The sequence below is a fragment of the Diorhabda sublineata genome, chromosome 3 (assembly GCF_026230105.1).
Source record: "Diorhabda sublineata isolate icDioSubl1.1 chromosome 3, icDioSubl1.1, whole genome shotgun sequence".
Taxonomy (NCBI): Eukaryota; Metazoa; Arthropoda; class Insecta; order Coleoptera; family Chrysomelidae; genus Diorhabda; species Diorhabda sublineata.
The window spans coordinates 6785107-6799111 of record NC_079476.1 but is presented as its reverse complement, the minus strand read 5'-3'; the positions used below and the strand labels follow the sequence as shown (position 1 = coordinate 6799111).

The 14005-nt window shown below is 31.2% G+C and overlaps 1 protein-coding gene across 8 annotated transcripts in view; it reads right to left on the bottom strand.

The window, feature by feature from the left end:
* Nucleotides 1-1097: 1097 nt before the first annotated feature.
* Nucleotides 1098-14005, bottom strand: part of LOC130441901 (serine/threonine-protein kinase ULK2) — a 119502-nt gene continuing 106594 nt past the window's right edge. For 5 of the 8 annotated variants that reach the window (XM_056775754.1, XM_056775752.1, XM_056775751.1 and 2 more), the window contains 3 exons: nt 12617-12753; nt 11544-11679; nt 1098-11482 (listed from right to left, as the gene is read on the bottom strand). In XM_056775754.1, coding sequence (XP_056631732.1) covers nt 11409-11482; nt 11544-11679; nt 12617-12753 — 347 coding nt within the window. In that variant the 3' untranslated portion in view covers nt 1098-11408. The remainder of the gene's footprint in view (nt 11483-11543; nt 11680-12616; nt 12754-14005) is intronic. The other 3 variants (XM_056775757.1, XM_056775753.1, XM_056775755.1) reach the window with 1 other exon arrangement.

Genomic DNA, 14005 nt, shown 5'->3' with positions numbered 1-14005 from the left:
ACTACTAGCTGATAAACAAGCGCATATTTATACACGCAGAAGACAATTTGATTTTAATGTAAATTAATTAAATACTTCACTAAAAAATTCAATAATTTACAAATTGTAACAAGACCTCTCAGAAGTCTTTTCTCTGTTTTGCCATCTGACATTATTTACCTCAAAGCTCAAAACGCAACGCTTTAAATCTATTCCACTTAGCGTTACGATTATGGAGTTATGGATGTGAAACGAGAATAATCGTGGTCGTGACGTGATTGCGTACGGAATGCACCATATGTTCGTAATTGCTCGTCTGACTGCCCAATTCTGATATAGTTTGCGTGTTGTCGGAGTTCTCGGAAATTCGGAATTTATATACATATACTCGTAAATCTTGAAAATTTAATCCAGACCGATTTTACCGAACGCATTAGAGAAGATTGGCAGAAGTCGAAGTTACTTTTAAGCAAAGATCATTGAAAGCAGTGTCTTCATTTTGTCCAAGAACATGGGATGGGATATCATAAGGCAATATTTTATTTAGTAATTTAATCCACGATTTTGATGTTTGCTCTGCGACAATGCAGGATGTTTTGGAGAGTTGGTTGTGATTCAGGGAGATTGTTTAAAGCTGCTCGATACATAATAGACGTTTCCGAACTGCCTGTTGTTCCATCAAGCACTTTTATTTATCGATTGAGCCAATACGAAGAAAATTGCTGTATTTTAAAACATTTCGTTGGACCCAGAAGTAAATTCCTTAAAAAATTTGCAATGATAAAATTGCATCGTGGAGAAATTAACGTATAGACCTGAAATAATTTTTTAATAGATTTTTTAAGAGAGTTACTTTAACCTTATTAGGGGGCGGGGAAATTATTGAACCAAGGAGCGTAAAATGGTAAATCTGGCCGTGAGAGCGTGGTTTTATTGATATGATTTATATATTTGAGATCTTAAAAAGCCGTTCCAAAATGACCATTTTGGCATTTTATTCTATGAACTAAACATGTCAATTTTGGGTCTCTCGTGCAGTAAAGCATGCCTCAAACTTATCCATCCACATTTTTCTTTTTTATATGAGTTCATTCCCTGAATATTGAATAAAACAACTGTTCTCTATTATTATATTTATTAAACTAAACCGAATAAACATGACTACAAATAATTTTAATATCACTGTATACACTTAATACAACACGAACAGCCACTTATTCTTTTAAGAAACGATTAAACATTGTCAAATTAATCATATAACATGGTTCTTGGCATTCCAGGCGTAATCAATTTTTCTGCTATATTATACAGAGGGTAAGCAACAAAAAAGACTAACTACCCCATCAGACGTGATTGTGTAGTGGTGGTGGAAGTTCTTCCAGAGATGATTTTTCTTTGAAAGATGCATTCTGGAAGAGATAGGTTTGGTTAAATGTGTGTGATTAATAGAATAGTCGATAAATGAATGTAGAGATGACAATATAGAAAATTAGTATTTACACAGAATTTTATCACATAGTTGTTACCAAGTCCAAGATCCACATTATAATCAAATTAAGTTTAAAAATTGGCATAAATTTATAATCTGCATTCATTGTGATAAACAAAAAAAGTTGAGATTTTTGTAAACCTCTCATGGTGTCACAAAATTTCAATTTAGAATGTACAATAAGGCCATAGCATAATTATTTAAAGATGTGCTAAATTCATATTGTGTATATATAACTGGAATTTTTGAAAAATTGTTCAGCTAAGTCTAAAATATTTTTATTGAGCATATTTCAACAAAAAATAATGGATATTCAAAAAACGGTATTTTTAGGAGTCTATAATTAATTCATTGTGATCGAAACACTGTTAATTGACGATTTGTCTAAATTTTATTTTAGTAAACTTCTTGTCCATAGGTAACAGAAAGCTGTGAACTCAAATTCATTCGAATTCACTCAAACTTGTCGCACTGCCCAATGTGGGTCTGTATGTTTGTCCGTCTTCATTTGAACAAGTGTGAAATGCGGGTCGATCCCGTTTGTTGAAATTTAGTCGCGAACGAATGTATTGTTTCTCGTTAAAAAATAATAAAAGAGGTGGTCATTGTCAATTAAGGAAACCCACCAAAATCGTTTCTTTGATTATTAATGATCAACCCTCATTTTCCTTGTTGGAAATCACTTGGAATACGTCGATGAGATCTACCTGATGAGAAGCAGTCGACTATTACTATATTACTCTAACTAAAAAATAGCCTTAAATTTTCCTCCAATAATGAACTATCTGTTTTCCATTATTTGATATGTCAAAGTAGTAGTTAAGGTTTACAACCCCAAACGGCGCCCATTCCATGAGAACAAATTACATTGTCATGCAACATCTTAATATGTTGATATAGCTATTAAAAAGCATACAAAAGTACGCATGCGTCAAAACCGATTGACAGTTCTGTAGTGTGTGAGTCTTCTCTTCGAATTCATTATTTTCAGTGTCATAAATAAACTTCATTATTCTTCATTATTTGATTGTTGAAATTGTTTTTGGTGACACATATTTTCCTTGATTGATTTACAATTCAGATTTATTTGCTTATAACAAATATTCATTTCAGTAGGACACCAAGGTATTCGAGGTATGCTATTATTTGCTCACTATGATCATAGATGTCTTATTTTTGTCAAATTTACTATAGAAAAAATTTATAATCCCCTATACCAGTTTGCCTATAGGCTTCTTTTTATATTTTTATCTTTCCTTTCAATTTTTAAATGGATATCACCGATTACTCCTAAGTTAAAATTTTTAGAACCGTTGGTTGGTGATATTCATACTGAATACACTGTTTACACTATCACTACACCAACACCCACAATCACACTGTCTGACTCGAGTTTCGAATACCGAGTTATCGTCTTCAAAGACTGAAGGTAAACCGATTACTCCTATTTTATACTTTATCAGTCTCATATATCAATTGAGGAGCATTTTTTGAAAACTCGAAAAGATTTATGCGAAAATTATGAGTCATACATGGATTCTATATAAAAATGCCCGACCAGCTGGTAGTGTCAGATTCATGGAAACTTGATAACTATGCGGACATATGCATTATTTGAATGAAGCATGTCTGTCCAGACAAATTCTTCACCACATGTTTTGTGATTTGTTTTCCTTTTTATATACGATGACAGCTCTTATCTACTTTTTGGAAAAGGTCTTTAAAGAAATTCGTCCCGAAGCTCGGGTCTTAACGTATCAGATAAAAGAGCAGACAGTGATTTGCTAAGTCCACACCACATACTCTGGTCATGACATAGAAGTCGGCAATTAATCAGGTTAGTGACCTTAGGAAAGCTGATGATGTCAGAAAGCTATTGAGCGGCATTAGTCTTACAGATAATGGGAACTACCCGTAGTACTAACATTAGTGTCGATGAGACAGAGCTATGTGATGATTTCGGAGCGTATGTGTGGAATATATTTATTTTATTTTCAAACAACGTTATTTTCTTTAACATGAACGTGTTTGATCTTTATTGAGTTTCCAAAAACTGCGTATTTGTTAATTTTCTTATTTACTCCTAATAAAATTACATATTTCTTATTTATTCCCATAGTTGATCAGTTTTTCAATTAAATATTTATATTGGTTGATAAGTATTGTATAAGCTAGATAAAAAAATTCTCTCCCACAAGTTCTTTGTTTTATAGTTATCGGTTTAAAAAAAACGGTCCTCAATTGTGGACATACTATAGTACAGAATACTTCCAACCAATCTATAACATAATAAATCTACTCAAAATAAGAGTTCAAAGCTTTTCGAATGACTCCAATAGATGCCTGTAAAAGTAGTAGTTATAACCTGCCATGAATTACTATTTGGGTAGGCATTTTAAGCAGACTTTCAATTAACCCAAAACTTCTATACTGTAACGTTTCGGTTTAAAATTGTTTTTTTATAATCAATTTTCACTATTTTCCATATTTAAACAAACGATAATGACCATAATGAAATTGAGGAGTTAAGTGATTGCCCTGTTGAAACATGTTGAAACAAAATTTCACAGTAAAATGATTCTTTACATGCACATAAAATAACTAACACGGTAAACACTACTTTATGTCAGGCAGTTGTCATATTAGTCATCCATCAAAGTTAATAAAAAGATATAAGGTTGGCAACTAAGTACTTTCGCTTTTTACTGGTAGAGAGCGTTGCTGTATTTTTTCAATAACTTATGTTAGTGCTGTACTTTGCCGTTTGTCACATGATACTGGTCACATTGACATAGCTTTAGAAGCAAGTAGAGCGTGATTTTTATTAAAGCTATTGGTTGTGAGTTAATTTTAAATAAAGTGCAGAAACGAACATTTTTCCTCAAAGGAAAGAAGGTTGCTGCTGCTCACAAAGAAATAAGTGAAGTTTATGGTGTTGATTCCGTTCTGGAATTTTTTTCCTCAAATATGAACAACGTCCTGGTCGGCCTACTGAAGGTGATGATCACTAAATCAAAGTGATAATTGAAGAGAATCGTCATATCACTGATTGAGAGGTTACTACATGTATCGCACAAAACAATTAAAAAACACTTAAAATGTCTTGGGCTAGTTAAGAAGCATGATATTTGGGTATCTCACGATTTAACACAAGGAATCAACATTTGCAATATGCACCTTAAACGATATGAAACCAAACCCTTTCTTGAAACTAATCATCACTGGTTATGAAAAAAGTTCATGCTGTCAGTTTGGTGGGATTACAAAGTTGTTGCGTTTTTGGAGATGCTTCCAAGGAACCACTCGATTATCCTGATGTTTACTGTCAACAATGAGTAAATCTGGATGAAGCAATCAAAGAAAAACGACCAGTATTGTCAAATCGGAAAGGTTTAGTATTCCACCATGATAATGCACGGCTTCACACAACTTTGGCAACTCGTGGGAAACTGTTGGAGCTTGGCTGGAAAGTGATGCCACACCCCCATAGAGCCCTGATCTGACACCAACTGATTACCATTTATTTTGAATTCGGTAGAATGCTTAGAAGGGTAAAATTTTCACAAATGATGATGACTTTCAATCGAATCTGGTTCAGTTTTTGCTGATAAGGACCAGAAATTTTATGAGCACGGAATCATTTTTTATTTTATACTACAAAACCGAAATTACTCTGTTGCCTACCCTCTAATAACTTAGCTTGAATAAGATAAATGGAACACGACAAAAATATTAATGCCAATTTTCATCATTACCTTTATATCTAGTTAAACCAAGTATTCGTAAAAAATGCCCAGTTGATTATCAAAGATACCCATAAAGATGCATTATAACAAGTGATGTATTCAACAAATCGATAATTTTATATTTTGTTGAACATAAATAGTTTTTTTTTTCATCAATCATTTAATATGTTACTGGATGACAATTTAATTTATATACATGAATAGTCTATATTGAAAAAAATATATTTTTACTTAAGGTGATGTGAGTTATAGTACACAATCTCAAGCAGTTTCCTGTGTAAAAACTACTTTGGGGCTTATATAACTTACATTCTAATTCTGCTTACCTAATGAAAAAGATAATGTGAACTATCTTCCCGATAACAATCAATAACAAGTTGCTAATATACAAAGTCACATTAAAATCCATCACATCAACTATGGGGCACTGCATCTCAACTCAAATATAGCAATTCTAGAAAGATTTCAGTCAAAAGTATTCAGAATTATTGTAGATGCTCCATGGTATGTACCTAACAACATTATTGCTTGTGACCTTGAAATAAATTCATTTAAAGAAAAAATATTTCGCTTATGCCAGAAATATTCTCATCGCATTGAAATCCATCCCAACACATTGGCTCAACCTTTAATGAGACCTTTCACCCAGCGAAAGCTTAGAAGGTATCTTCTGTGTGATTTTACTGACAGATTTTAGTGTCAGTGATTTGTTTTGTAATTATGCCTCAATCAAACCATATTTTTTTTGAGTGAATGTAAATTGCCCCAGCAATTATCCTAGTAGACAACTTATATATTAGCCATCGGCTCATTCTAAATTTTACAGATTGCAAATAAAATAGAGGTTGTTAAAAAACAAATATAGTTGAGAATCTTATTCTGTTCACATACCTAGTGAAAAAAAAAATTGTTTAGGTCCTGAAAACTACATAAAGGGGTCTGTCCTGTAACTTTTCGGTTATTTGTAGTCATTGGGTTATTAATATATTTATAACTAGATCGATATAAAATTAAACCGGATGAGTATTCTGCATTGTTCAGTTTTAACTCCCAATTTTTAACGATATATTACATCTATGTACAATTAGGTACAAGATTGGTAACCTTACAAAATCTTTGAAAATGTGTTCTACGAACAAAAACCATCCCACCACCTGACAAATTGAAATACGTAACCAAACTAGGTATAATCACATTAATTCTTTAGTTTTGTTTGTGAATAATAAGGAGAAAAAACGATATTGAAGAACATGTAGATATGGTTTACCCTCCAAAGGAAGCTACAGAGTATCAACTATACAAAAAAAATTGAGAGGGATTAAAGCTTGGTTTATGCAGTCAAAATTAAATTAACATTAAACTAAAAGGTTTAAGAAAAAAATAATGAGTGAAATATAAGAAGTGATGTAAAAATTATTGTAATAGTATTTATAGGTTTTTATTTCCCGACCGATATACTTCCCTCTACAGAGCAATATTACGTTACAAAAAAAAATGAAGTAAGAGTAAATTTAAGATAATAATTAAATTAAATTATAAAGGAAGAAATTTTTCTATTGAATATCAAGTGTAATTCTCATTACATATTATATCACGTTTTCTTGTATTTTGTATATAAAAATTATTATCTCGATCACCATCGTGTACAATAAATTTCTCTTCAACAATCATTTCTTCATCAAGAAGGACAGCGTTGAAATACAAAGCCACATTTTGTAGAACAGCATAAGAGTTGAGTTAACCAATTTGCTAGCTTTTATGGGAGTATAATTCAGTGATTTTTACACAAGCATCTAAATCTACCTTTTAAAATTCCATTAACATGTTCTGTGGTAACTCTGATTCGTTTAAATGCGTATTAAATCTTCATTTTGAGCATTCGTGGATAATTTCCTTGCAAATACACTTGTTCTAAATGTACATTTATGCTTGACATTTGTTTATTATTAATTTTGAATTATTGATTATTTTTAACTCAGCATTTGCAATTACCTGAACATTTATTTTGTAAAACCCTTACTGTTGTAATATGGACCTGCCGAATATAATGGATGATGAATCTTACCCACCCATTTAATAAAACGTTATAGCATTACATGGGGAAATTAAACATTGTTCCTGTATCCATTTGATACCATCCAAGTTCCAAGAAGTTCAGTGTCCATAAAACTTTTAAATATGTGGGAATACATGTAATTCTTATGCCTTCATGGGTATGTAGTAAAATATTTTGTATAAAAGAAAATGAACGGCATCCTTATTTAGATTAAAAAGTTTTACAAATTTGGAATTTCTATTCATTACACGTGCTTCGTTTCTAAAAGATAAATGTGGAAATTAAACCTGAAGATTATATACATTAGAACATTTATTTTTCACCGTCGCCTCTTTTCGTGACGAACGATATAAAAGAAAAAAAAGCGCAAATTATTGCTAAACCCAGTGGTCACAATAGCATTGAACACGTTGTTTGTTGTCCAGCGGTCATATTAGTGTTGCGCAGGTCATGGTTCTGGATTGCCCTGTATCCTCATCGATATAAATAATACTATAACCAACACTATAACCGCTGTTTGGTGCATGTACCACTAGGTTTTGATTATAGAATACGAACTATGGTTATACACTGTGGTTAAATATAACCATTATTGATTATTTTTAACCAAAAAAATTACAGAATAGACCTCATAAGACCTTTATTTATAGCCCGAAAAAATTAACTAATTAGATTGAACAAAAAGTGGACTATCTTCCCCATGACCTTCAAAAAACATATATTTTCTTTATACTATCTAATTAAATTAATAGTAATCGTGGTACAACCAATAAATAAATACAGGACATCATCAACTGGACATTTTTTAATTACAACCAAACGTTTATTCACAACCTATTTACATTAGTTACACATACAAGTTTTATAAAATGAATGTAATGTCTGTAAAAGCAATAAACACAAGTTAATTATTTTATCTCTGTATTAAATGAGATAATATTGTTTGAAAGATGTTAAATCCCTAAAAATTCATAAAATATAGTAATACTAATTATGCTTGCAAAATCATTATACAACATTCCAGATACACCATTTTTATATATGATTTGGAAACAAACAAAAATATCCTATTAAAACTGAAACTTAGAAAAAATAAGAAAAACTCAAAGGCTATCCTGTATAACAAGAAATAATAAAACTAATGCCGTTGCTTATAGTAATGGTAAAGAATAAGACACAGTTAGAAACAGAAATTCGCGAAAAAGTATAGATGAGGAAATTCATAACAGAAAGGAGAAGGTTCGAAAACACTATTACTATTGCTTGTATTCGAAGGACCAATTTGTTAAAATGATGAGGACTGTATTTAGTTTATAGTTTGTTTATTGATGTATGTTTGTAACGATCGGACTAAGACTGGTTACATTCTCTAGTCTTTACGACTACCCTGACTTAGTGAGATCCCCTCATATATCCAAGGGTGGGAGATGCAATCTCCACTTGTTATATATTACAAGAATTCCCAATCCTATCATTAAATAGTTTGTACATGGTTTGAAAACAAAGGAAAGGATAGTAGTGTATAGGCCTAAACCAAACTGTTTATCCCTATAACAATGTATCCTAACATCGCATCAATTTACCGCGAAATATCAGTTATACTCAGATCTACACGAACTTTCAAGTCTCAATTAGTCGATCACCGTTGTGAAGAGGGTACGAGAAAAGTGTGTGTGCCAAACGGCGCCAACATGAAGTGTGTGACTTCGGTTTTGACTATTATTATTTTATTTTTTTGTCTTTGTTTCGTAATTGAAGTTGTGTTGAAGATAAATAAAGATAATTCTACCTTCGCCGAAAATCAGTTAATTAGTTTATTAATCATTGAAAAAACGTGTGTGTTCACATGCTATATAAGTACTGGACACTTAAAGAAACAGCAAAGAGAGATCTACAAAAACCAGCGCTGCGCCAGAAACCATTCTGAAAACTTGGGAAAACCCCTGAGCGGAAATTTAGGCATCCTTAATGAAGTAGGTAGAGATAATAAAATTACTCTGTGGGTACTCAGGGTACATTGTAGCAGAGGAAGTTGATAAGCTGAAACAACGTTATGGAGATTGAAATCTTTTGTGGAATCGGACCGCTATAATAAAAAAAAAAACAAGAAAATAAAAGAAAGATTTGGACTACTGCTTGATCATAGTAGAGTTGAGATAAACTGGGAAACTATAACCAGACGAGATCGGAAGAATTCAAGAACAAATCTGCACCTAAAGTTTAAGCAAATCAAATTTTGTATATAAGAATCTACATACTTGCTGAATGTAAAGCAATAAAGAATATCAGGATCCACACCTGATAGAGTAGGAAGACATACCCAAATTGTCATCGGTAACTGAGTAAAGAAGTCACAATAGGTCTTTTAGATTCCTCATACATAAAATACGTTGAGATTGCATTTAAAAGAAAAAAAATCTGTAGGTTTAAGCTTAGTCATATCAAAATCAAATGAAAATCTTCTGGAATGCAGATGATGTAGAGAATATAATTAAAACATTATTGAATGAATTTATCAAAATACTTTTGCCGTAATGATAAATTTTTTTAGATTTTGATTGTTTCTCTAGTTATTTAAAGTTTACTTGAATTTATTACTTTTAAATAATTTCAAAAATACCTATTTTTATCTGATATAATATGTGTCAATTGTAACCATACATTCCTGTACATTTATTTGTTCCATGAACCAGCATTCCAAATAACTATTTTATACATAAATGGTTTATAAGTTTACATGTCACTACTTTAAATTTTAAGGAATAAAGAAAGGACAATGTCTTATTAATATTCTAGGATTATTCGTTTACATAAAAATATGACGAATCAAATTTAAGAACTATACTTTGAATAAAAAACTTTTCACAATACAATGAATTATGTAGTGGATACATTTTGAAAAGAAGTTGTTTTCTGTTTTAGGGGTAACACTACTGTAAGAATTTCAAAAAGTCAAAATCTTTTTCTAAAATTTGAGTGAGTTATGAGCATCAGACGCTAGATATCCCACTGTAGAGACTATTTCTATTAGTAAATAGTACATATCTATGGGAAGCACCAGTGAGATTATAAACTGTTTTTGTGATAGTGTATTAGTGTAACGCAGGGGTGGCGTAGTGTACATATAAAAAATTAAATATATAAATAATAGAGTATTATAATTTGAACAGCTGTAACCATATCCCTGCTTTAATGTTTGCAATGTACATACTCTCAAAAAGTGGATAGTCGGCTTACTACATAGAATTGAACGTGCAATCTTGTTTATTTTGATTTAGCACTAGTCGCATAATCGTCATTTCTGAGACTAATATTTGTTATTTTGCAAATATAATAATAAATTGGAAAAGATAACTTTTTGTTGGTAAAATTTTAAAACATTGTTTTTATTTTATTGATTGCAATAATTAAATTATTTATTTGTAGGACTTTGTAGAATGAGTCAATCTAAAAAAAGAAAAGTTGATTTGGAATGCAGACATTTCAACGAAACATGGTCGGTAAAATACCTTTTTACAAACATTGATAAAAAAGCAATTTGTTTAGTTTGCCAGGAAACAATTACTGTTTTCAAGGAATTCAATTTAAACAAGCATTTTAAATCAAAACATCCAAAATACGTATCACTTTCTTTAAAATAACTTCAAAGTGTAGCAGAAAATATTACAAAAAACTTGAATAAGCAACAAAATGTGTTTACCAAACAAATAATAAAGAGAAATTTACCACAAATGCTATTGAAGACAAAAAGTTGACTATTATGTTTCAGATAATAGTTACAACGAAAAGTTAGTGGTAGTGGAATGCTTATAGCTTCTTTATTGACGGCATTTTGTTTTTGGACGCTCTGTAAAAATTAATTTAATTACTTCAAATTATGTACAAATAAAGTCATCTAATTGGATGTTGCATATAAAATAAAGTTTTAAAAAAAAAATTCAAAAATGATGTTCAAAAACCGGGCTCTACAGTGGTGTTACTCCTCAATATGATTTTGCAATGATAGACGCTTTATCATTCCTATATTCATTTATATATTAAAAATAACGAACATAAAATATTTAGTCAAAGCGAAACATATGAATTATACCATACATTATGAGAAAAATATGATACGTTTCAATAGACGATACCGTCTCTAGCTGAGATCTGTAGCATAAATATAGCCTTGTTGTTGGAGTACCTGAAGGCGTCTCTCAACGGCATCTTTGTCTGAAAATAATGAAAAACGATAATACAAATAAAAAAGTCTATACGAAATGGATTAACTCACATTTAACCATAGCCGTTTTATCTATCTGGGAATTCTCTTGTTGTGATAAACTGTGCAATAATATCTGTGCAGTTTGATACCTCTGGAAGCATTCTTCTGGATTGGCGAATAACTCATCTAATGCAGCTGACTGACACTAGATAACATAATAAAAATATAGCATCAAAAAATGCAATACAATTACACTGTCTGACGCGCATTTCGATAACCAAGGTAAACTCTTTATCTTCAGTCTCTGAAGAAGATAACTTTGTTATCTAAACGCGCGTCAGACAGTGTAATTGCGAGTGTTGTGTGAAGTGGTAGTATAAACAGTGTGTTCAATATTAATATCACTAACGATTACAAAAATTACAACTTAATCAAACAATTCAATATGCCCAGTGTGGGGAATTGATTTAGTTGACCTTTCTTTTTATACCTATTTTTTAACAAATTATCAAATTTAATTTAGTAGTTTGACAACTAAGTCGGAACCATTGATAATCTTCGTACTGAACAGTTTGCTACTACCACTTGTTCAACACATATAATTACACTGTCTGATACACGTTTCATTAACTAAATAGAGACCAACAATAAAATTTTAGATACATTTGAAAGTATTGAGATTGTTGAATATAAAAATAGCTCAAATAAGGAAAAGGGCTTATTGCTTACAGTTTCGGTTTGTTATCGAAACGCGCGTTAGACACTGAATTATGAGTGTTTGTGTAGTAACGTCGTACATAGAGGTATTTGACCCATCTATCCGGCCAAAATTAAAGCTCATTCAAAAATGCTTCGTCATATGATTTTATTATTTACGGAGGTATATTCCATATGGAGCATAAAGTAAATGCGTATCAAGTAACTTAATAAGGCTGAACTGAACTGAGTAATTTTAGGAACTAACTACTGAGTAATTAAAAAAAAACGATCAGTTTATTTGGAGAATCCCGCAATAACCCCTCTCACGATTATTTAAAATAAGTCTCCCCCATTTTTTCTGTCCGGTATGATAATTTTCACGTTATCTACTCACTCCCAAAACACCCTATATTAAAGATATATAAATAACAAATATTTCTTACCACTTGTACTGCATAACTATATATAATTTTATCAGCTGAAATATCCGCAGATATAATGTGATTCATCAATCCATTATAATTGAGTTGTTTGCATTCTTGTTGTGTAGTCCTGAATAGCATATTCATCGTAGAAAGAACTGCATGAAATAAACAAAGATATAAATTATTTGAAGTGACAACAAAATAAAATGTGTTGTTGTGCATCAGATTCTTTAAACAGAAAATAATTAGCAATAGTTATTTATGCAACAAGTAAGAGTTTATTGTACGCGACGTGAATTTGTCTAATGAGGCTGTTATGCCGAGTTTGACAACACGTCGAGTGCTATACACTTTTTGCACGAGTTGTATACAATGTTTTTTCTACGTTCGTGAAAAAAAACTGTTTTATTCAGGTGTAGAAAAATAAAAAGCGTCATTTAAGAGCAAAATATTTAATAATTAGTTGGTTTAACATCGAGAGAGTTAGGAACTAGTAATTAGGAATAATTTAACTTAAACATTATTTTCACCATTAATATTAAAAGAAAAGATGTACAATTTTTGCAATTTTCAATAGTAATATTTCTAGAATTATTTTTCATTTCTACTTCTTGATTTGTGAGTTCTCTAAATATACTAATACTTGGTATCTGTACATTATCATTTTCTTCATCTTGAAATATTTGTTTTGCATCAATGAGTTTGTTTGTGATTGATTGCTCTTCATAACCCTCCGCTACTGTCGACGATTTCCATGCGCTATGTCATTTGAGCTCTAGTATATCTGCTCCAGTATCTGCAAGAAGTGTTGCGGATGATCTCCTGAAGCAGTGACTGGTGTATAGCTCAGGATTCTCCAAATTTAGAAATTTTGTTTTGCAATTTCATACAAGATTTTAGCGAACGTGTTTACACCAATAGCTTGGAGAGTTCATTTTGGTAATTTATAAAAAAAGTTTATGTGGAATATGACGGGGATGTAATTTTGTGTATTTACGGTATATATCGATCAAATCCTTCTTCAACCTCACCTTCGTTACTTGTCAGTTTTGAACGTGGCACTTTTACAATTAAAATTGAACCTACTTCTTATATGTCTTCAATACTCAATTTTTGGAGCTCATCTCCACGACATGATCTTGCAATGCCAAATATTGAGCGACCTACAACAAGTTATTTTAAAATGTCTTACAAAATCTAAGCAATAATTACTTACTTTTTTCACCAAATACTGGGAATTTGGAGCTTATTTTAGAAATTGATAAATGTGTCACCTATTAAATACTTTTGACTTTTTTGACCGAAATACTGCAGAGTTGTGCTTCATAAATGCCATTAGTTTTTGTAATTTTTAATACTAATATTTTTTTTCCCTAAAGGCAAGTTCTCACCATTGTGTACTCACAA